The 23,473-nt window shown below is 48.7% G+C and overlaps 1 protein-coding gene across 11 annotated transcripts in view; it reads right to left on the reverse strand.

Moving 5' to 3' along the window:
- The window catches only part of RIPOR2 (RHO family interacting cell polarization regulator 2), a 229,014-nt gene that overhangs the window by 38,231 nt on the left and 167,310 nt on the right, over window positions 1-23,473 (reverse strand). For 10 of the 11 annotated variants that reach the window (XM_051855014.3, XM_070074337.2, XM_017344960.4 and 7 more), the window contains exons 2-11: window positions 20,319-20,445; window positions 18,995-19,150; window positions 17,580-17,658; window positions 16,355-16,378; window positions 15,254-15,307; window positions 11,382-11,531; window positions 7,667-7,730; window positions 2,043-2,086; window positions 915-1,040; window positions 596-744 (exon numbers count right to left, since the gene is read on the reverse strand). In XM_051855014.3, the coding sequence (XP_051710974.3) occupies window positions 596-744; window positions 915-1,040; window positions 2,043-2,086; window positions 7,667-7,730; window positions 11,382-11,531; window positions 15,254-15,307; window positions 16,355-16,378; window positions 17,580-17,658; window positions 18,995-19,150; window positions 20,319-20,445 (973 nt within the window). Of the gene's footprint in view, window positions 1-595; window positions 745-914; window positions 1,041-2,042; window positions 2,087-7,666; window positions 7,731-11,381; window positions 11,532-15,253; window positions 15,308-16,354; window positions 16,379-17,579; window positions 17,659-18,994; window positions 19,151-20,318; window positions 20,446-21,237; window positions 21,555-23,473 lie in introns of those variants that run through there. The other variant, XM_051855015.3, reaches the window with a different exon arrangement.

Genomic DNA, 23,473 nt, shown 5'->3' on the forward strand with positions numbered 1-23,473 from the left:
ACATGGGAGACCCAGATGAAGCTCCTGGCTCCTGGCTTTGGCCTGACCCAGACCTGGATGTTGCAGCCATCTGGGGAGTAAGCCAACAGATGGAAGACCCCCCCCCCCTCTCTCTCCCTCTCTCTGTGCGTGTGTGTGTGTGTGTGTGTGTGTGTGTGTGTCTGTCTCTCCCTCTGTAACTCTGGCTTCCAAAATAGATAAATCTTAAACAATGAGTGCTAAGCAATCAGAGTGCCAGTGAGAATCAGGTTCCTAGCCGAGGGCACAGCATCTCAACCTGGGTAGTTAATTCTTCTCACAGTAATTTACTTGAGAGACATATTTAGTTGTGTATGTTTAAAGGCAAAGAGAAAGGGAAGGAGGTGGCATACAATATTTAAGAACAGGAAGCAGAAGAGGAGAGCGGCGCCATGAGCCAGGCTTCTGCCCCTCTGCCACATGTGCGTGTCACCTGCTTTGTCACACACTCTCGGGCCTGAGCACCTGCTGTTCTAACGAGTGCCTCGGGCACGCTGGTGGCCCATGCACCCACTTGATGAGTGGCACTGGCCAATGGCACCTGCTTCTGCGGGATGAAGTCAAAGCTGCCACTTACTACCAGGCGATCTCCAGGTTGAGCTTGATCGTGCCGAGGTCGTTGATGTCCACGGCCACCGCCTGAGGCCGGGCTGCAAACAGCTCCTTGGTCTCGCAGGTGACACTGCCCACCAGGATGTGGGTCGCCAGCCCTTTGAGCTCTGTGACCTGGTAGAGAAAGCAAGGGTGGCTGTGTCGGGGAAAATGTGCGGTGCAGAGAGGAGTGTGTGCATGGAGGGGTGGTGACAGTTGTGATGGGAAAAGCCCCCCCCACCCCCGGAGGAACTGGGCAGCCGCGGCACCAGGCAAGACCAACAAGGGCCATGACAATCCTGTACCTTAATGGAAATGAACCCCACTATCAGGGGCAGGAAAACCATCTCTTCTCCATCCCAGCTCTGCTTGCCATTGACTTCTATCTTGCCTTTCAGCTTCCACCGCTGCCGGCCGTACTTCATGAAAATCTGGGAAGAGGACGTCACGTGGCCCACCCACGTTCCACTGCTCCCCCCACCCCCACCTCCGCTCCCCCAGGCTTCTCTCTTGGTGCTTAGGAGCTGTGACGAAAGGGGAAGAGACCCTGCTCCTCTACGAACAGAGGGCAGGGAGGTTTGCTCCAGCACAAGGTCACGGCCCCGGGTACTCCTGCTCCCTGCTGTCCGTTGCTTCTCCGGTTGGTCCTACAGCCTTAGGGCAGCCACCGCAACTAGTTCTCTACCCGCTCTCACTTCCTCAGAGACAGGAAACCATTGGCTAAACCACCTCCTGCCGAGAAGTCAGGAGCAAGAAACCAAGATGAGGAAGGTGGTGCCGCATCAGGACTAAAACCTAATGCGTCTGGGGAGAGGAAGGGCAGGTGTCCTGGGGTCAGGCAGCTGGGATGTTAGGGAAGACCCTCCCCCACCCCCAGAGGGGTCGGACCATAGAAGGTTCTGGAGGAGGAGATGGTTCTATGACAGTATCATGCCAGTTTCCTTTTGTAAGGAGGAAAGATTAAAGGCTTTTTTTTTTTTTTTTTTAAATACAGTTTCATTACTCTTCAGTCATGACTCTGGATTGGATCCAAAAAAAAAAAAAAAAAAAAAAATCCTGCTACAAAGTATACTATTGGGACAGGTGGCTAAGAGCTGAAGTTGCAGTGTTAACCTGTGTGAGGCTGACACAGGGGAATGCCCAGCCTTGTTTAGGAGGAGGAATGAGGCACCAAGGGTCACCATGTGTGCATCTTCAAGTATTTCCCCCAAATAATATCAGCCTGACTGATGCTGCAACCACAGCTAATGGTGATAATGCGAGTGTGGCAGAAAGTGAGAGCAGTGAAGGTCTCCTACCAGTCTCCAAACCCTCTCACTGGCTCAAAATGCTACCAAAAAAAACAAACAAACAAACAAACAAAAAAAAAAAAAACAAAACGCAAAGCAAAGCAAAGCACCCAGGTGCAGCCCCCGCCCTTCACGGGCACTTACCTCATACTGATCTCCGGGGCAGAGGCGAGCGAAGCCGGCCAGGCCTGCAAGTGAGCAGTGAGGCATGAGTCCCGGAACACCCCTCTGCGGGCACTCCCAGGGCACGTCCACGGATTCAAACCCAGCGTCAGTCTCTTGTGAGGACTCACAGAGCCTCTGCTGGGACTGTGTGGGGGCCAGAGGACATTCTGGTTGCAAACGCAGGGTGGGGTGGGGTGGGGTGTTGAGCAGCAGGTGGCTCCTGGAGCCGGGTACTGCAGCCAGAAAGGTGTGGTCCTTTATCTACTCAGCACATCCTCATGGAAATAAACCGGTCTTCCTGATCCAAGATTAGTGATTTGTTTACTTTCGATTATTCGAAAGACAATTCTTTATTTGGTCCAGGGTTAAGCTTGTGATTATAAAATAAACTGAAAGTATGTCATTGTAGAAATTAAAAGAAAAAATGAGAGGAGGAAGGAAGATGGGTGGGGAGTATCATGATACTCTTAAATCTGAATATATGAAGTACATGGAATTTGTTCACCTTATATAAGTAAAATAAAAATTTAAATTATTTGAAAGACACACACACACACACACACACACACACACCTTCAAATGCCCACAACAGCCAGGGCTGGGCTAGGCCAAAGCCAGGATCCCAGAACTTATTCTGGATGTCCTGTGTGGGTGGCAGGGGGCACGAGTATTTGAGCCATCACCTGCGGCCTCCCAGGTGCACATTGGCAGGACGCAAGAACTAGGAGTGCAGCCAGGACTCTAAGCCAGGCACTCTGACAGGGCCTCTGGGTGTCCCTCGCACTGTCGCATCTGACGCCCAATGCCTGCTATGTCTGGTATTTTTCTGAGAGCAGCATCCTACCCACACAACTGAAACTCAGAGAAAAAGTCTGTCTCTTTTGACATGGAGAGGCCAGAAGTGCTTGGGCCACAGACTCTCCTCCTGGTACAAGGAAGGGGAGGGTGCACTCAGCAGGGCCTCAATGCCTGCTGTCTGTCCAGCAGCCACAGAGGGGTGGGAGGGAGGCATGCGAGTCCCACGAACACGGTGAGGGCAGGCGGCTCAGCAAGGGGCTGACAGAACCCCAGCTTCGCCGTCACCACTTGCTCCAGCCTCTGTCACTGGTTTGGGTGCCAACCACGAAGCAAAGCCAGGAACGTGTACAGGGACCCAAAGAGTGAAAGGTTTAGTCGAGGAACAACTTTAATAAAAATGGGGGAGAGAATCTTTGTCAGTTTTTAATCTTCTGATGAAAAAACCAATAAAATTTTATGATAAAATCTAATTAAAATTTTATCATAAATGTTTACAGTGAACTTGCAATAAAAGGCAATATTTAAACTGTAATTTTAAGTGTACACTCAGAGGCGAGGTATAAAATCTTAGACAAAATAGGACCTCAACTCTGTATAAATGTATCCGCAAGAAAAATCTAGAAAAGCATACCAAACTACGGCATAGAATGGGATTATGGAGAAAGTTAAGTATCAGGCAATAAGTTGTAATTTTTTTAAAGTGCATTTATTTTGTGATAAAAGGAAAAAAGAGAAAAGGACTACTAATGTGGCAGGCAGTATATACACGCAAACATATGGCTGCATTTTGTGAAATCTTAAAGTCTAGCGCTGCGTGGAGTGACTGTGTGATGTTAGTTTGGGATGAGTATCTCTCCATGTTCTTTAAAGCGAGAAGCTACCACTCCCAAATACTGACACAGATTCAAGAAGACCCGAAGAATCCCTGCCAGCTTAGCCAGAGATTTCAGAGGGAGCCAGAGAGGAAATAATTTTGATTAGCGGGTGCTGAGATGACCTCGCACGCAAAGGTGTCCACGTGACAAACAGGTTCTTGGTCCTCAGCCTTCTCCGTGAGTTTAAATATGGTTTCGGACAGTGGGGATGGAGCCCACAGTGAACTCTGCCAGGATAGCAAAGGCTGATTGGCAGCTTTCAAAATGCACATGTAGTTACCATTGCCATCAGTAGGTGGCAGTAGCTCACCAGCCTGCCCACGTAGCTACGCTTTCACTGTTAATAGGTACGTTAACAAGCCACTTACTGAAATCAGATTTAAAGAAGCCTATTTTCACTAATAATTTTTGGAGCATTTAACGTTTTTTTTTTTTTAGAAAACGCTTATTAAAAATTAAAAAAATGCTTCTGAAAGGCAGCATAAATGGCTGGATTTTACAAATCCAAAGCTAGACGAGCTAATTCTAATAAAATCCAAAGTGCTTTTTAAAAACCTTTACAAATTAGTTTGGGATTAATCCAGTGCCTGTTTACCCACATCACGACAATGGGAGCCTGATGAAAAAGCAACCGACCTGGCAAAGGGGAACCCAGGGGCAAATCTTTCGAAGGTTTGTTTCCCTTTGCAAAAAAAAAATCAGCAGAAATTTCACATCTAAAGAGCCTAACCAGATGGGACACAGGCACTTGGTACTGAAGTTTCTGCACTGCTCGGTTTATATTATTAAAGCAACGTACCTTACGACTGCTTGTCAGGCATCAGATACTCTGATCACACAAAGCAGTAAGGAAACAAGCCAGCCACAGCCAGCAAAGCCAGTGCTGCCACTTGTGCAAGGCTCTCCCACAGCCTCATCTGCAGGGCCCAGATGCCACAGCTTGCAGCTGCCTGACCTTGTGTTCTAGCTCAGGCACCACTCTGCCAGAACAGCGCTCTGCTGGGGTCACCGTCGTGGCACAATGGGTTAAGCTGTACTACTGCTTGCAGCACCCGCATCCCATATCAGAGCGCTGGTTTGAGTCCCAGCTGCTCCACTTCTGACCCAGCTCCCTGCTAATGAACTTGGGAAAGCAGCAGCTGATGGCTCAAGTACCTGGGCCCCTGCCACCCATGAGGAGACCCGGAAGGAGTTCCAGGCTCCTGACTTCGGCCTGACCCAACCCTGGCCATTGCTGACATATGGGAGTGAACCAGCAGATGTAAGAATTTACTCTTCCCTCTTACTCTTCCAAATTTTTCAAAAAATGAAAAGGAATATTCTCCCTCATTTTTTCCTCCAGTTCTCCAGTGATTTTCTTTTCTAAGAGTCACACTTCCTACTCTAGAACAAGAGCCAGTAGGTAGACTTCCACTACAGGCCCTATTGGGTCATCGGCAGGCATAGCAATGCAGGTTTCCCAGCTCACTGGCATTCCGAGCTGTGGGGTTCCAGCATAGCCTGTTGGATGTCCACACCGCGTGGAACTTCTTTTGACCCAAATTACAGGTGGGCAGGGGTGAATCAGTTTCCCCTAAGGGACCGCATCTCTCAGCCTCAGCCCCAACGACCGCCACGGGATTCCTGGCTCTCTTCCTAATCTGGTTACAACGAACTCTCTAGAAAGTCTCGTCTCGCCAAGTGCTCTGGCCCCTCCAGTCTTCCTGTCATTTTTGAACAATGCTTTCCCCCTTGGTGAGCACTGTTCCTGTGCTGTCTGTCCATCCACCTGCACAACCCCGCTCATTATGATCCAACAGTGACGCTGGGAAGCCTTCCTCCTCTGCTCCCTTCCTCCCCCGGCAGCCAGGTGGCAACCTGTTCCTCTGGCTTCTACAGCAAGCTGGCCACACTACTGGTCCCTGTTCCAATGGGTCATTGGGTTGTTGAATGAGAGGGTTACTGGCTCACATAGCCATTTTCACCATGGGACTTCATGGAGCTCAGGCCAGGGACCATGCATTAGGGTGAAGCCTGGTGAACCGAGTGCTAAGTGCTCGCTCCATTGTCTCCACCATCCTCACTGCCCACCCTCACGGAGCTGTCTGTGTGTTAGGGGTGGGACAAGAAGGGAAGTTGGTGTGGATGGGTGTGATGGGAGGAAGTCAGGGGTTGCCAAGACCCAGAATACAAGGGCACAGTCTCAGCTTGTCAGTATATAGTATGTACACCAACTTCCTGTGTGACTTCCCGGTGCAGTCAATGAACCTCTGGTGGGCAGCCCCAGTTCCCATCTATCAATTGGAGAAACCACTGTTCAGGCTACTCTGAAATGCATCTTCCCAACATGAACTCAGGGCTGCTGTGTGTTCCACAGCCTGGCTGCTCATAGCATCATCCTGAAAGTAAAAAAAAAAATAGCCACAGGGCTGGCCTTGTGGCACAGCGAGTTAAGCCGCCACCTGTGACGCAGGCATTCCATATGAACGTCAGTTTGAGTCCCGGCTGCTCCACTTCAAAAATAAATCTTTAAAACAAACAAAAACAGCCCAGGGCCCATGCTTAGGACTGTGGGCTGTTTGTTTGGAAGAGGCAGAGGGGCTGGGTGGTTTTGGAGCCACTGACTCAGGAGGTGGCTGGACCTGGAGACCGAGGGCGCACAGAGACGTGACTCAGTAGTAAGTGCCAGGGTTGAGCACGGAGTGGCCAACTGGAAGCGGAGGGCAGGTGTTCTCACCGGAGGCAGCCACTTGAGGTAGATGATGCATTGCCAAATCAGGCTCTCCTGGGCAGCCCTCTTTAAAGGCCTTCCTTGCTGGTGCCCTTCATGGCAGAAAGCCCAGGAGAGGGTGACTGTGTCACCCAGGGAGAGTTGCAGAGAAACCTCCTAAAGGAAAATGCACAAGCCCAGGCCCTTCGGGCTGCAGAGGGGCTGGCACGTGGGGGAGCAACGCACTCGTTCTGTGCTGGCTGCCTCTCCCCCCACCCCGCCCACTGGGCCCCCCCGAGCTGTCACTCTGACCACGCCCGGCCACTGCTCCATTGCCAAACACCCGGCTGCCTCTCTGTTCTGAAGCTGCTGTGGGGATAGGTCACTCTGCTTCTGGGCGGGAACTCTCTGGAATAAACACCAGAAGGGCATTGCCAGAAAGGGAGAAGGCAGAGTGGGGGATTCAACAGCAAGATCAAAAACTGGGAGGCAGGGACTCCAAAAAGTTCATGGAAAATGCCTATTATGAAAAAACTACATGTGGATTTAAAAAAACTGCTGGACCAAAATATACTTTTCATTTCCGTTTTTCCAGAAACCCTTTGAAGTGCAATGGTAGGAAGGTAACAGACACACAAGGGAGAAAGGAACAATTTAAATGACACCGCCTAGATGCCAACAGGCTGGCCTGGCACATGGGACATTCTGCACGAAGGTTTCTACCAGGCAGTGTTAGGAAAAGAGGGGCGGGCTTGTTTCACGGGAAAACAAACCACAAAGATACACCTAACAACTGAAGTTCTCACGCCTGGTGCAGGTCCCACGTGAGCAATCATCTGTACAGAACCATTTCGAGACAACTGGGGAACCTTGACAATGGAACAGGTTACTAACAAAGGCTGGGACAGCGTGACAGCCCTCAGGATGGTGGGGACACAATTTCTTCAAGTCTGACTAAGCAGACTGATCTATCTGGGCTGTGTTTCATCCATCAAGGGAAACACAGATGAGACAAATGTGGCAAAATCTTGCAGATGATTAAATCTATCTGATGGCATTCATTCTCATTTCTTTCTACTTCTGTTTATGTTCAAGGTTCGCTCATCATAAATGGATTAAGTGGGTAGGCAAGTGTTGGGATGCGGGGCACCAGCCCTGGCAAGGAAAACAATAATGTGTGCCCCCGCCCCAAGGACCCCTGCAGGGCTGGCCCCACAGGTTCTGCAAAAGGGGAAAAGTACCTTTCATCTTGATGGAGAATTCCCCCAGCAGGTTCTCCAGCTCCGCCTCAATGGTGCACATGTTCTGCAAGGAGGACGGGAGAGAAGCGTCAGGACTCCCTCCACACAGCAGCTCAAGTCCACAACGTTTTACAGCCACGGTAATCGCACGGACAGTGGGAGGCATCCGCCCTCCCGCACAGCCCAGTGTGTGAGACGACACCCATACCTGCGTCCAAGCAAGCTTTCCGATACACAGGTAATTCAGGGCACGGATAAACAAGTTATATCAAAAACAGACACATCCGGAAAGGGGGATCTTCCATCAGAACTGGCCTGGGCTTCACACAGAGGGGGAAAAAATCCGAGACAGAGACTAACAAGGTATAACAACCAAAGCAACCCTTAACCTGGAGTGGATCCTGACTTGAAAGACAATAAACTACAAAGGAAAAGACATCACTGGGGCTGGCGCTGTGGTGTAGTGGGTTAAGGCACGGTCTACAGAACCAGCATTTCACGTGGGCGCTGGTTCGAGTCCTGGCTGCTCCTCTTCTGATCCAGCTCTCTGCTATGGCCTGGGAAAGCAGCAGAAGATGGCCCAAGTCCTCGGGCCCCTGCACTCATGTGGGAGACCTGGAAGAAGCTCTTGGCTCCTGGCTTTGAACAGCTCAACTCTGGCTGTTGTGGCCATTTGAGGAGTGAACCAGTGGATGGAAGATCTCTCTCTCACTCTGTCTCTCCCTAACTCTGCCTTTCAAATAAATAATTAAAAAAAAAAAAAAGACATTATTGGACCAAATAATGGAACTTTGAAAATGGACCAGTACTAGAGAATTCTGTAGGATGATTACTAGCTTCCTGACTTGGGATAATGGCAGGTGTTTTTACAGGAGACACACACCCTAATGGGCTACTATTCAGAGATCCGTGCTATCCGTCAGCTTGCTGTACCCATTCCACAATGCGTACACATTCCAAATCATTTGTACATCTTAAGCATATACAATATTTACTTGAGGCCCACACTCAAACATTTATGGGGTGAAATGTCACAGATGTCTTTCTTTCCTGTCAAATGACCGAGAAGAAAAAATTGAAGTTATGAGACAGAGGGAAAGCAAATAGAGGGTAAATCTAGGTTTGTGGGTTTTAATCTACTCATCTTTCAACTTCGCACATTTGAAATTTTTCCTAATACAAAGTAGGGACAGAGGGAACACAGGAAGTCAGTTCCAACCCTGTCAGGGAGGCAGGATTCCCGCTACGGTGCCCAGTGCCTGAAAATGATGGGTGCATCAGACAAGGGTCCTCTCCCATCATGCCACAGTCGAGGGAACAGCGCAGCCAGAAGACCACACTGTCCTGCAGGCTGTCGGCTATGTGACCCCCGGTCCCAGCCCTTGTCCCACCGTATCCACAGTGTTTTCCAGTGGAGACTGGGAGGCCAGCTCTGCTACACGGTCCTGTGTGGCACCAGTAGGCTTTTCCTGTGGCGCTAGCTTCCATCGAGGTTGGAGGCTCGGGGTGGCCACTCCGACCAAGGCATGGCCAGAAACAGCACAGCCGGCACTGTCAGATACGGATTCCACCCTCCTTTTGTGTGCAGAGCTCTTCTGAATGGATTTTGTAAGACTAGAGATTCCAGTTCTTACTTCTCCTTTTGTTCTGCTCCAAATGGTCATTGTCGTGGTCGCCTTTCTCCCTCGTAAATTCTCAGTACCTCAATAGCGTAGCCATGCTGGGGGACACTTTCTGAAGCCTGAAGCCCATGCAGCTTGAACACTTTTGAAAACAACCTTAACATTGCAAACCAATTTACTCAGCGGGCTGGGCAGGTCCGTGAAGGAACAGGTCAGAGTTTCCAGAAATTTCAACTACGTCAGTGTGCAGGTCAAGGTCGCTCACTGCATCTTTGAAAAACGTACAGGGCAGCGAGGTTAACCGATGAGAACACGCATAATCAGAATCTGGTTCTGTCTCACGCATGGCAGCCATTGATAACACTGCTGCACAAGCAAAAGCGCCCTGAGCCATCTTGCCCCAAACTCTCGTGGTGATGCAATCCTGGCGTCTACGTCCAAGTGCGGTGTGAAGCTACAGAAGCCCTGCCCTGCATTTTCCTCTAAGGCAGCCCTTCCTCTCTCGCTCAGATTGTACTGTGAGTTTATGAGCAAAGCCGAGATCGCATATCCTTGGCACTTGACCAAGGGTGGCTATTTATGAGGTGACCTGCAAATATTCTGGGACACGGAGCCGCTGCTCAGTTATCTGCCTGTGTACTGGGAACAGCCTCTATAATTGGAAACTGCTCTTTGGATTTCAGAGGCCTGTAGAAATGAGGTCTTGTTAACTCTGCTGGCCTCTAAACAGAGAATCTCAACTCGCATGTCCACAAACTTGGGTGAGCATGGGGAGAAAGAGTCGCAGCTTTGTTTTCACTTGAAATTTAGCACTTCTACTTATCATGAATGTAGAAAACAAGCCACAACAGGGGCTGGCACTGTGGCACAATGGGTTAAAGCCCTGGCCTGCAGCACCAGCATCCCGTATGGGCGTCCGTTCAAGTCTTGGCTGTCCCACTTCCGATCCAGCTCCCTGCTAATGTGCCTGGGAAAGCAGTTGAGGATGGTCCAAGTGCTTGGGCCCCTGCACCCACGTAGGAGACCCAGAAGCAGCTCCTGGTTCTTGGCTTTGGCTCTTGGCTTTGGACTGGCTCAGCTCCAGCCATTGTGGCCATCTGGGGAGTGAACCAGCAGATGGACGACCTCTTTCCCTCTCTTTTGCTTTCTGTCTCTACCTCTGTAAGTCTGTCTTTCAAATAATAAAAAAAAAAAAAAGCCATAGCAGTATTAGTAATACCTGTGACTTTGATACTGAGAGAAGTCATATGCATTTCTTGTTGCCTTATTTATTGTGGATAACACAAACACATTTATATCTTTCACTACTTCGAACTTTCAGCCATCATTAGAGCCATTGCCATATCACTTTTCTCTTTGGAATCTATTTTACGCATTGAGAAAACATAATTCTGGGAAGGGAATATTAGGTAAAGTTGTGCTGTAGGTCTTAGAGAGACCTCCAGGTTCAGACGAGAGCCAGTGCCAAGCAGACACGCCCCCGGCCCACCAAAGGTCACCGGGAGGCCCTGCGGTCCCAGGGCTGAGCCTGGCGCTCACGTCTGGGAATCATGTGACAGACCTGCCTCAGGCCAGTGACGTCATCCACAAGCTGCGACCTCCGAACAGACTCACAGGATGGCGAGGAGGGCGGCTTTAATCATTCAGTCGTTTCACGGAAGAGACTGGCATTAGGTGACCCCGGTGGGAGGGAAGATCTCTGTGTGTCCGATGCTTGGGCTCCAGAGAGTCAGAAATCGGGAGGAACTCACTTGTGTTCAGGTTTTTATCTCGCCTCCTTCTATACAAGTTTCTCCCGCACACATATTGCATGCAGAAGGGTTCCTGAGACCCAGCTCTGACCATCTGAACTGTTTAACTGTCGGGGATAGCACACACTAGAATACTTGCAAGTGCACTTAGATGACCGAATCACTGCACTGCTGCTCAACCCATCCATTTTAAACAACCTCGCTAATGGCCTCTCTTGCAATATTTTGAGGCCACCGGAACTTTTCCTGCTAGCCAGTGGAAGGAGGTTGTGGGCTGCTGTTCGCCTTGCCCTGGGCAGTTACCAGCAATTCAGATCAGACCAGGCGGGGCCAGAAGCATACCTCTGTGTACTCCTTGAAGCTCCGGTTGATCTCGGACAGACTCTCGCGCGCGGCTTTGCTGGCTGGGGAACTGGCAAAGGCTTGCTTCATCTTGCTGGCACCATCTTGGAGGCGTCGCTGGATACAATAAGCTTCATAGAGCTCATCTACCTGCCAGAGCCACACAGGAAACAGGAATAAAAACACTGTCACTCTCGAAGGATGCTCCCTGGGTCATTGCTATGTGCTTGAGATGCTTTATGTTTCTGAACTTAACAGGGAAAACCTCGTGTAACTGTTTTTAATTATTGTTTAAAAGGTAAAGAGAGAAGGGTAGGGAGACACACCGACAGACAGATGGACAGCTGGAGCTGGGTCGGGCTAAGGTAGAAGTTGAAACTCAATCCAGGCGTCCCACGTGGGAAGGAGGGACCTGAGTACCTGAACCCCGAGCCAACACCGCAGCCTCCGAGGGTCCACCCTGGTAGGCAGCTGGAATCGGAGTGCAGCTGGAATTCAAGCCCAAGTGCAGGGATATGGGCCTGGCTGGCGTCCCAGGAGGTGTCTTACTTGCTGTGCCCAAGTGTTGTTTTTTGAAATAGAGACCAAGCATCCCTGTTTTAGACATTATGATCCACTTGTCTCAAGACAGATTATGCTTTGATCCTGTTTTCAAATAACTGGAAAGTAAAAATGCATCTCATTTTTTTCTGTTTGGCATTGTTTAAAATGATCTTGGGGGGTTTTGTGGGTCTGACGTGGCCCTTGTGAGCTGGGTAATGAAGATCTGGCTACGCAGGGCTCTGAGGTACCGGGACAGCTGCCGGAGTTTCACACAAGGATGAACAGACTAGACTATCATTACTTTACAAGGTATTGTCACAGGTGATATTTCTATCTCTGCATTCAGCATTGTCATAAAGAACTTGATGTTATATATTGCAAACAATTCTTGTAAATTCTTGGCTCAATAAGGAAAAAATGAAAATTATTTTACTCTTAAAATTAGGGTGAAATAATTGTTAAAACTTAACATTTTTAGAACTGAATTATTTTCTCTAGAAATTATCACACATTTTAAAAGTGGACACAATGAAAATTCTCTTTCTGCTCTATCTACATTCATGCCTGAAAATAGTAAAATACTAATTTCTTTTTTTTTTTTTTTTTTTTGGTGGGGGAGGAGGGATGAGGGTACCAACCCTCATCTTCCGGCTCACTCTCCAAATGCCTAAATGGCCAGGGTTGGGTTGGGTCAAAACCAGAGGCCAGGGTGGAAGTTAATAACTCATCCAGGTCTCCCACATGGTGGCAGGGACCCCAACACTTGAGCATCAGTGCAGCCTCCGAGGGTGCACGCGGACAGGAAGCTGGACTCAGGAACGGGGCTGAGACTTGAACAGGCACTGCGAGGCGAGATGTGCTAGTCCCAACCCACAGCGTCACTGCTCAGCCAAATGCCTGCCCCATAACACACCCTTTATCATAGAAACCTGATAACCACTTAATACTTCCGAGGCAGTGGTTCTCAATCAACCCTTGGGCGATTTTGACCTCCAGGGGGCTCCTGGCACCTAGTAGGTAGAAGCCAGGGGTGCTGCTAGACACCCTATAATGCAAAGTATTTCATTATTTTGATTTACTATAACAGCATAGAGTGACTGCAAAAATATCAACAGTGTGGAGGTTGAAGGAAACCTGTTTTTTAGTCATTTCTGATGGTGCCCCTCTCCATCGTCTCAGACCACCTTCAGTTCTCAGCACACGACACCAATGGCAGTAAACTTAGAGACATTTTCAGGCAAATAACAAGGACACTAAGACCAGCCATCTGCAGAACCAAACGAAACCCATTAAATCCCAGAGGCAGCTACCCACCTAGGCCTATCTGTGTTTTCATTTCAGTACAAACTTTGGGCCTGATAAGGAGGCTTAGGCTGTAGGACCTAGAAGGCATGGATGCATACACTGCATTTCAGAGTTTAGGATGCCCCCTCTTCTGCTGCAGGCCGACGTCTGGCAGCTCCCCACAACCAATTCTCATTAACACCGAGCTTAGACTGTGAGCATGAAGGGACTGAACATTATTCTCACAGTTCAGAGGATTTCTGGTTGTGACTTAGTTCAGTCATTCACTCAACTTGCCACCAGGACCTCCTAACCTCAGAAAAGATTAGTCTGTGAAGTCCTCAGAGTGAAAGGATTTACCTGTGATGCAGAGGGAGGAGCAAGACTCAGGGAGGCTACTGATAAAAATCTTTTGCTGGGTGACTGGCTTAGAGCAAGGTCTCCAGGCTGTAAAACTAAGTGGAGACTCACCTGGAGAGCTTGTTAGAATGTTGATACCCACGGCCTATGATTTAGTAGGTGGGGGCTGGGCCAGGCACCTGGAATTTTACATGAGCACTGCAGATGGCTCCGATGTGGAAGATCCCCACAAACAGTGCTGATCCCTCTTCCAGTGTGGGCCAGGCTGGTCCACCCACGCCATCTCCTGGGACATTGTGCCTTCCATCCTTTCTCCCATTCCTGGGTATCCCAAAGTGGCAAGCCCTCCAGGCCACTGGTGTCACTTTAATGACTTAGTATCTTGCCTTGAAAGAAAAGTTTTCATTTCTGTACCGACCTATCCTAGCCCAGTGAGTTAAACTGTAAAATAAAGGATCCTATACACCATTTGTAGGCAAGCATTTGTCCTAAGTCAGCAGTGGCTTTCCTCAAATAAACTGATTAACTGACTCATTAATCATATATAATTTGTTAGGAATCTTGAGTGTAAGGTGCTAACGTAGAGCCCTAGCAAGCTGTAAAAACCATTGGGACTACTGCATCTAACAACAGTACAAGACGGATGAATACAACTTCTACTCAAAAAAGCAGAACATAGAACCAGTATTAACTAAACAGAATACTTTGCCCAAGCTTGCCTGCCACACAGATACCTTCCAATGGGTGTCATGTTTTATTTATTGAGTTTGGCATAAACGGGAGCAATTTTAGATTTGCTAAGATAACATATGTCCTCCAAGGAGCAGACTTGAGTATGTAAAAATCACCACAGAACTTTAAACCAGCAAGGATTCTTGGGGTCACTGAGATCCAACGTATGTACCTCCCCACCTCCATTTCACAGAATGGGTAAGCCAAAGTCTCCACGGATGACCTGGCCAGTGGGTGTGCAGCAGAGTGGGGGGACCAGAACCCAAGGCTTCCAACTCTTAGACTGTACACCTGCTGGAACCCACGCTGATGCAGCTGGAGGGAGGACGATGGGTGTGACGGGACCAGGAATTACTAGTGCTGTAACTCAGCTGCCCACAAAGGGCTATCTCCTCTAAGCTGCACCGGTGACTCCTGACAGTGTCTCGCACAGAGGGGCGATAGTCCCCTTCGTACTAGGCTGGCTGGACCACCTGTGAAATAGTTACCTATTCAGGGCTGCCTGTGCATGTGCAGAGACAACAAGGATGCAAAGGCACCTGGAAGCCATGCCATGTGCGGATGAGTGGAAGGGGGCACAGGGCTGGCTGTCCTCAAGAGGCTTCATGAAGATGTTTAGGGGACACCAAGTTATGTGTGGTACAGAGAGCAAAGTCGGGCAAGTATGACATTTTGTAGGGTCAGTTTGGCTCCATCTCATTTCTGACAGCACCACCCAGATACCTAAGTCTAACAGGGACTGTACATGCTCTGCAACAAGCACCGAATAGATGTTTGCAGACCGCTGTGGAGTCTGGCCTGTGTTTTCCAGCTCTGCTGCCTGTCGGAAGCCTTACTCGCTCATCAGTACAGGGGCCAGAGAAACCCTCCGTAGACTAGATGCGATGCACAGGCCCATTGACGGCACTGGTCAGACACGGAGAAACACAGGGCGAAACAGGAGCTTCGGTTACCTTGCTGATGTGGAACTCCAGGCGTCTCATGTACCTTTCAATCGTTTTAATTTGCTGGAATTAAAAAGAAGTTGGACAGGTCAGCCATTTACAGTTCGACAATTTAGACTTATGAGCATATCTTATTATCCCATTCTTAAAAGGACCAGGAAATGCTAACTATTTCCCCTTCCTCCTGTATTTGTTGCTATTTCAGATTCTCTAATATCTACTCAAAGTATTTTTTTAATATGAAAATTCTGAGAGATGAATGTAAGTTATTGGAAACCTTGTATTTAACATAAAGGAAAGCCAATTTGATGGAATTCACTGGATTTCTGGCAAGAGCACTGCATTTAAATTTTTTCGTTATATATTTTATCTGGTCTAAGATGGACATTTTTTCCCCTCCACGTTTTAGTGACTCTGAACTTGAGGTGCATTTTATAATTGCTGCTGGCCAAGGGGCAGACAGCTGCCTGCACACGCTCAGGATAATCACAATTATTCATGTGTCATCTCCTTGAGTTATAAATATTATTGTTATTACGTGCATTTAATGTAATTGCCTTTAAAATGTCTTTAAGAAGAATATACTATGATTCAGCATGGAAATAAAGTTATTGCATACACAGAAAGGCATGAAAAGAGCAGCAGCATACATACATTAAATCAAACAAACAAAACCACGACGTCTAAATAGGTCTAAAAGAATTTGAGCAGCAATAAAACACCAATGTTAAGTGAGGAGGAACTACCAAAGTTCAACTGGAATTTTTTCTTAGTGGCATATAAACTGATAAGCATTTTTCAAAGATGTGTGAGATCTGATGAAATACAATAGTTAAACCTAGAGACAACACCGATGAGGGCCTCCTGAGACCTGCGAAGTAAGTTACCAGAACACCGAGAAACCCTACCACCCAGTGGCACTTTCTGGAAGTGACCTTCAACCCATTACAGAGTCTGCAGGTCACAGTAGTCACTCTGCAACCTCAGACAAAGCACAGGTTTTTCTGGGATTAGAAAAACCAGTGTTTCATCAACATGGCTGTCTCTGAATCTACTCAAAAATGCAGACTTTTTTTCATCGACACCCCGAAACACAGAAGGCAAACTTACCTTGTCTAGATCATACAGCACACCCTAAAACAGAGAAAGGAATATCGGCATTAAAACACGCTCTCACCAAATTGTCCTTACCATTAATAGAGACACAGGGGTACACAGGAAACAGCGAAATCGACGTTGGCCCCTAGAACTACTCTTCCTGGTTTCTAAAATAACCTGCATTTTTGCTGTTCTGAAGCAAATGTCAGAAAATCCAGTGGAACCTTGCAGGGTTGAGATAATGTGGAAACACAGACCTGTCTCTCTACTGATGTTCTAGGGGGCACCGGGCCTGCAGAAGCCCCTCCATCCTTCCCCCATCATTCTCTAAGGAGGAACATTTGCTGGTCAGGGCCACTCGAGTGCTCTGAAGGCCACCTGGCCACCCCACAAGGAGCTCCACACAGATGGGGCGACTTAGATTCCAACTTCAGCAGCACCTAACACCTGGCAGCCTTGACAGCTCTTCTCATCTACCTGCAATCCCAGTATAAGGAGGCTTTTCCCAGGCTTTCAGATGCATGGAAACATTAAGGTGCAAGGACATCAAAACTGAACACAATCAGAATAGCAGACATTAGAAACACCTCTCCCACCAGGCAAGCCCTCACCAATTCAGAGCAGAGAAAGTTCCCAATACGATGTATATATAATCAAACCGGCCCCAGGACAGCTGGCCTCCAAGTCCCTACTCCCTCCTTAACATCACTGTCCTATCATAGTCTTTAAAAACTGGAGACTTCTGGGTTCCAAATTCTGTATGTACTAACAATATGCTACTCCAACTTTTCATTTCCTTAGAGAAATCATTTTATCTTCATAAAACAGGCTTGAAAAACACTGAAAAGGATTAAAGACAGAAGCTTTGAGAAGAAAGCCCAACCTCCCTCTTCCTTTTAAATCCTTACTTAATGTATACTAAGCTGATCTTCTGTATATTAAGATAATCGAAAATGAATCTTGATGTGAACGGAAGGGGAGAGGGAGTGGGAAAGGGGAGGGTTGTGGGTGGGAGGGACGGTATGTGGGGGAAGCCATTGTAATCCATAAGTCGTACTTTGGAAATTTATATTCATTAAATAAAAGTTAAAAAAAAATGCATATCAGGATGCAGACAATGCTTTGGCCCTCGGATCTGCTTCTCTTTAATGTTCCCAGCCCCAACCGCATCCAGTGCAGGAAGAAACTCAGCCCCGACCCCGCTGAGTCAGCATCCTAATGACTGGACGGTACCCACCAGGCGAGAGTTTCTCTTCATATCTTTTAACTGTGCCGTCAGCTTGTCCAGCTCCGTCTGGTGAACCTCCAGATACTCACTGCAAAGACAAGGGGGGCCATGAGCTCCAAGACGTACCCGCCGTGAATGACCTTTCCCTCCCGAAGGGGAAGGGTAGGGCTTGGGGTGTCCCCCCATCTTTCAGCATTTCAAAGCGCAGCGTGGGGCCGGCGCTGTGGCTCAGTTGGCTAATCCTCCACCTGAGGCACCGGCATCCCATATGGGTGCTGTGTTCTAGTCCCGGCTGCTCCTCTTCCAGTCCAGCTCTCTGCTGTGGCCCGGGAGGGCAGTGGAGGATGGCCCAAATGCTTGGGCCCTGCACCCACATGGGAGACCAGGAGGAAGCACCTGGCTCCTGGCTTCGGATCGGCACAGCACACTGGCCATAGTGGCCATTTGGGGGGTGAACCAACAGAAGGAAGACCTTTCTCTCTGTCTCTCTCCCTCACTGTCTAACTGTACCTGTCAAAAGAAAAAAAAAAAAAAAGCGCAGCAGTTGCATCTGTTACTATCCAGCTGGTACACAAGGAGAACCCCAGTGAGGATGAAAGTCCGGAAGAGTAACTGATGGGGACAAGGCACACAGGCTCTGTCTTACTATACAACACTGGCTGCAAATGTCTCACCACACACCAGGAAAGCTTCTTCCTGGGGGGAAGGGGCATACAATCCCTCTAAGATGTGCGGGGGAGCAAGCTTCAGAAGCCTTCTCTGGGGGCCGACATTGTGGTGCAGTGGGTTAAGCTGTCGCCTGCAATGCCAGCGTCCCCTTGAGTGCCAGTCGGCATTGAGGTTGATCTACTTCGATCCAGCTGCCTGCTAACGTGCCCGGAAAGCAGCAGAAAATGGCCCAAGTATTGAGTCCCTGCCACCCACATGCGAGACCTGGATGGAGTTCCTGGTTCCTGGCTTCAGCCTGGCCCTGTCCCAGCTGTTACAGTCATCTGAGGAGTGAACCAGCAGATGGAAGCTCTCTGTCTCTCCCTCCCTCTCTCTTACCCTCTTTCAAATAAAGCTTTCTCTTTAAAAAAAAAAAAAAAAAAGAAAAGAAAAGAAAAGAAAAGAAAAACCCTTCTTCGGCCATCTCTAGAATGGACATGACTGTCCACTATTTAAATAAAACGCAATCCATAATATAAGCACATTTCTATTTTGGGTTCCCTTCAATGTCAATGTCACAAATAGGATGTGGGTAGTCACCGTACTTTCACATCGTTAGGATTCAGTTAAGCCTTCCCCGGATTATAGTGCAAAAACAAGATTCCCACTATGGCGGTCAAAGACCAGCTTTTTCTCCAATCCCCCCCTGGTGATTTTAGAAGGGAAAAAGGATTCCTTTTCCCCAGGGAGTGCACTGTCAGGGTCACGGATCTTACTCAAGTCCATTCTTCAAGGCCCTGTAGACCTCCTCCACCCTTTTAGGCTGAGGTTCTTTGGGAGGGTTGTTGTTTTTGTGCCCTAAATTGTGCATTTTCTTCAGCTTGGCCTGGGGCTTCTTGAGAGCAGAGGAATTTTCGATGAAGGAGTTACACCTACGGAAAGAAACAAGAAACCATGAGCCCCAGGCATCCGAAAGGACTTGACCAGCGAAATGTCTTTTCAACCACCCTGTGTTCCTGTTCCTGTCCTTTGGGAAAGGTGCCGATCCCTTGTGCAGCCACACAGCTGAGCCACCCTACATTTAGTTTCCTGATATTTGCTAACTACAGGAATCTGAAAGTTCTGCCAGACTGAGGCCACTCAGAGAGCCCAGCCTTGGGCGCTGTGCTGTTCCTTTGTCCCTCCTGGGAAGCCAAGGGCAAACAGTTCCAGGTGGATAACGAACAGGCAGAAGATGATCAAACCAGGAAATGCTCACTACGCAACATCAGGGACAAGTGTCTGCTACATTCCACCAGGATGTGAATGAATTTTTTTCTGCTAAGGGGCTGTACGCATGCCAAATAGCTAATTCTGCACGGCACCAAAGAAAAGCGCACATAGCTGGATTGACGGCTTTCTTTCAAGGCTTCTTCTCATAAAAGATAATGTTTAGGTATAACTTGCAAAAATTCAGTATCTGCTCATGGCAGAGATGCAGCTGACAGTGATAAGACAGACATGGAATCAACCAGAGTCCTGGCCGGACTGTCCACTGGCCAGTGGTGGGAACACAGGGTACGTGACACCAACAGGTGCCTGCTAAGCTCCCTGCAGGTGGTGTCACTTCAGTGTCTGCTACCACCATGTAAGCCACATGGGATCACAGAGATGGAGACTTCTGCAGAGATGTTACCCACTTTACCTGGGCTTGCTCTCTTGAGCTCCCCCCAGTCCAGGTTTAAATGATGGAAGGCTAACTTCTCCAGCCCCTGTCTGAATGACATCTGCTCCCAGAGTTATGCACAGAGCGGTCTTTACCCATGGCATAACTTCCGACCGGACATGATCTCCCTAGTATCAACGTAATGGAAAATGGGCTTCCAAAGCTGGGAATGGGGGTGAGCGGAAGTTTACTAAACCCCATCACTAGCTTGTCCTAAGCCCTCAGCCACCTTCTCTGCAGGGGAAATGCTAAGTGACAGAAGAGACAGGACAGCACCTAAGTTTTGGTGTGTCACATCCTTCTCATGAAAGGGATTACACAGCACGTGTGCAAAACCGCATGCGCCCAGCCCGAACCCCTCCAGCCGCAGCCCCGGGGGGACACACAGCACTTGCCTGGACCGTCTTTCCTGAAGCCCGCTGAACCCTGCAAAAGACTGGCTTCTGATGATCCCATTGGGCCCTCCTGGAGAGAAGGACTGGGATCCTACCAGCATGATTTCTGGGAGTCTGGTCGGCAGTCCTGGAAGATAGGGGAAGAACCCGTGGTGTGACACAGGCAGGTGCAGCCCGCAACGCTAGCAGGCTGGCACAGCTGAAGCGAGTTGTCAGCCTCTCAGATGCTCACGAAATGCAGCTCGTTAGGTTCAGGTCTTGGGAATAAAACAGAGACCCACCTGCCTCGACCGAACTAAATGTAAATCACGCAAGATCATCAGTCCCTCAGGAATTTTTTAAACAAAGTTTACCTTTACCTTCAAAAACATGAAAACATTTGCAATATTTACCTCCATCCAACAACAACAAAAACACACAAACAGGCCACGTCAGAGCTTCAGGTAGGCCCTGAGTGGAAATTCAACCCAGAGCACGCAGGTCTTAAGGTAGAATTCTACACTCAGAAATCAGAAGGCTGAAAACACTGGGCTCCTTGAGCGATGAACTTACTTCAACTTGCAGTCTCTCTCCGTCTTTAGAAAGATAAGCTTTGTGCCCAGGCACAATGAGAAGGGTACAGGGAACAGTCACAAAAGACATGATAATCTAGGTGAGATAAGGATGCAGGAGAGGGAAGAAAGCTCAGGAGGAAAATCCAGTGCAGGAGACACACAGCCCGGATTTCAGGTGTTAGCTGGGCTTTTGTGAAGGTCCCCCTCCCCCTGCCCCGGGGACAGCCAAGATGGCCAAGACACAACGCCACAGCTCTGCTGGACAGAAGCCCCAGGTCAGTTCCCCCAAGGGATTGGATCGCCCTAGAACTGCAGGGTAAGGGGTAATCGTATTCCCATTAGACCGGCAGGGTCAGCACACATACCATTGTCTTGACTGGTGACTTCAGTCCAGAGCAGGATGGGCTAGCAGGAGAAAGCGGAGGCAGGCTACTGCCTGGCTGGGGGACTTCCACACCAGGCAGACAGCCTTGAGGCGACTGAGGAGCCACCAACAATTGCCCTTGACAGAGCCAGCGAGAAAGGAACAGAGGCTGAAAACCAACAGCAGCCAGGTCTCCAGCTGCAAGGGAGAGACCCACCCTCCTCCGGCAGGCTCAGGGAGGAAGGAGGCTGCAAGGAACTACTTCCCCGAGGGAGGAGGGTGAGCAGCCCCCTCCCCCTGGCGGCTGCAGGTTTTTATGGCCCCTCCCGCCCGCCCTCCCTCCCAGCCTCTCCAGGAGAGAGGCTCTGGGATTCCTCTGCATTCTTGCAGGGCACAGGTACTGACTCACAGGGCCTGGGGTCTGGGAACAGGCTCGCTCTTTGATCTGGGTGGGACACAAATCTCCCAGCAGTGCGGAGGGGAAGCTTAACTTTTGACGCACTCTCTAGATTTTTGAAAGTTAGCGAGGTCTGTATGAGCAGTAAAGTCCCGAGTGGCCAGACAAAACACAGGTGCAGACAAGGCTCCCGCTGGGTAGTTCTCCCCACCCCCAGCCTCAGCAACAACCCTAATTCCTCTGATTCCTTCTCGAGGCTCCCGAAGCGCTCTCTGCTGGTGGTAAGGGGTCTGGACACCTTTCCCCCGGATGGAAAAGCACACTAGGGCGGGCGATCATGGGATCACACACAAACTTCTAACAACTAGCAAGAAAGCAATGCAATGCATGCTCTTTCCATCCTTAATAGGTTCACAAATACCCACTTTACACAGCGTGGCAACTCTTATTAGTATTGTACCTCATTTTGTAAATTACTCAATAGGACTATTGCATCATGGACATTCTTTGGTTATAGGAAAGGACTTAGAATATTTAAAATATTTAACTGAATTATTGTCTTCTACCTCCTAGAAATTATATATTTTAAACCAGATAGATTCCTTCCCCCATCTCAGTTAATTTAAACTATGGGTGCCCGAGTCTCATCCCTGGGCACTCTGATTTAATTATTATGGGGTTTGATCTGGGTCTGGAGACTTTTTGGAAAAGGTTCTCAGGTGAGTCTGATGTTTAGCAAAGACTGGGAACCACTGAGAAGTTTTTTATTACACAACCAGCTGCACCAGTGATAGGCAGAGAGAGATAAGAAAAAGACGTGGTGACTTGGTTGCAAACTTAAAAGTTCTGTTAAAATAGTCTGCAACAATTTATCTAATCCAGCTTTAAAAAAAAATGGCATTCAGTGTTAAGCCCCTTTTGGCAAAGTTAAAGAATTAAAACCTATACGTGTGTACCAGATTGAGAAATCATCTTCCGTCTTTTTGTTTTCCTTTACCAGGTAGGAAAATCTAAGAAGAAAGCAAATTCCTCCAGGATCCTAAGATTGTAAAATGCTTTGGGAAGGGCAGAAACCCTCAGAAACTTTTCTTTAAGCTTATTACATGTGAAGTAGATGACTCGGGGCAATGAGCTGGGGCTGAGAGCTTTTGCTAACATTCTGTTTTGTTGTTGTGGTCTTAGAAATGATCGTTATCTATCAGGGAAGAATTTGGCCAAGGGCTGGCTTAGGCTGAGATCTCTATCCTGCCATCAATTCCCCTGAAGGCGCTGACACACAGCCCAGGGAGAATCATAAAACAAGCAGCGCATGCGCATGCGCATGCGCATGCGTGAGTTGCCAGTGGAGAAATAGGAGGAGGGGGCTGGGGCTGGGGCCGACTGGAGTGAGAGGTACAACAGCATGGCAAGCATCCCACTCCCCATCCTCCCAGATGCTGAGAAGGGCAAGAGTTCTCTGCCCCGCTTCCTCCAGCACCCCCAGCGGTTCTTCAGTTGCAAGTTATTTTGCAATTCTGTTTCCATCTTTATCATTCATGTTCTTGGTCACCCCACTTCCACCTCTGGAGTGCCCTGTGTTTACGTTCCTCCCTGGCTTCCCAGGAAGTCTCATCGACCTGCTCTCTCGCCAGCTTCCAGAAGAATTACCCCCAATTTCCACATTTTTAAGGAAGGAGTTCATTCTCATGCTACAGTCATTTTTATTTTAAGAGCAGGTGCTCCATTGGACCAAGAACCTCCACTCAGAGAAAGGATTATGGCAGACTCTGTCACTGCTGGGAGCGCAGGGTGTGAAGTGGATGAAAATCTTGGGGGATAATTTGGCAGTATCTATTTAGAA

The sequence above is a fragment of the Oryctolagus cuniculus genome, chromosome 5, assembly GCF_051225735.1.
Source record: "Oryctolagus cuniculus isolate XC-2025 breed Fujian yellow rabbit chromosome 5, ASM5122573v1, whole genome shotgun sequence".
Taxonomy (NCBI): Eukaryota; Metazoa; Chordata; class Mammalia; order Lagomorpha; family Leporidae; genus Oryctolagus; species Oryctolagus cuniculus.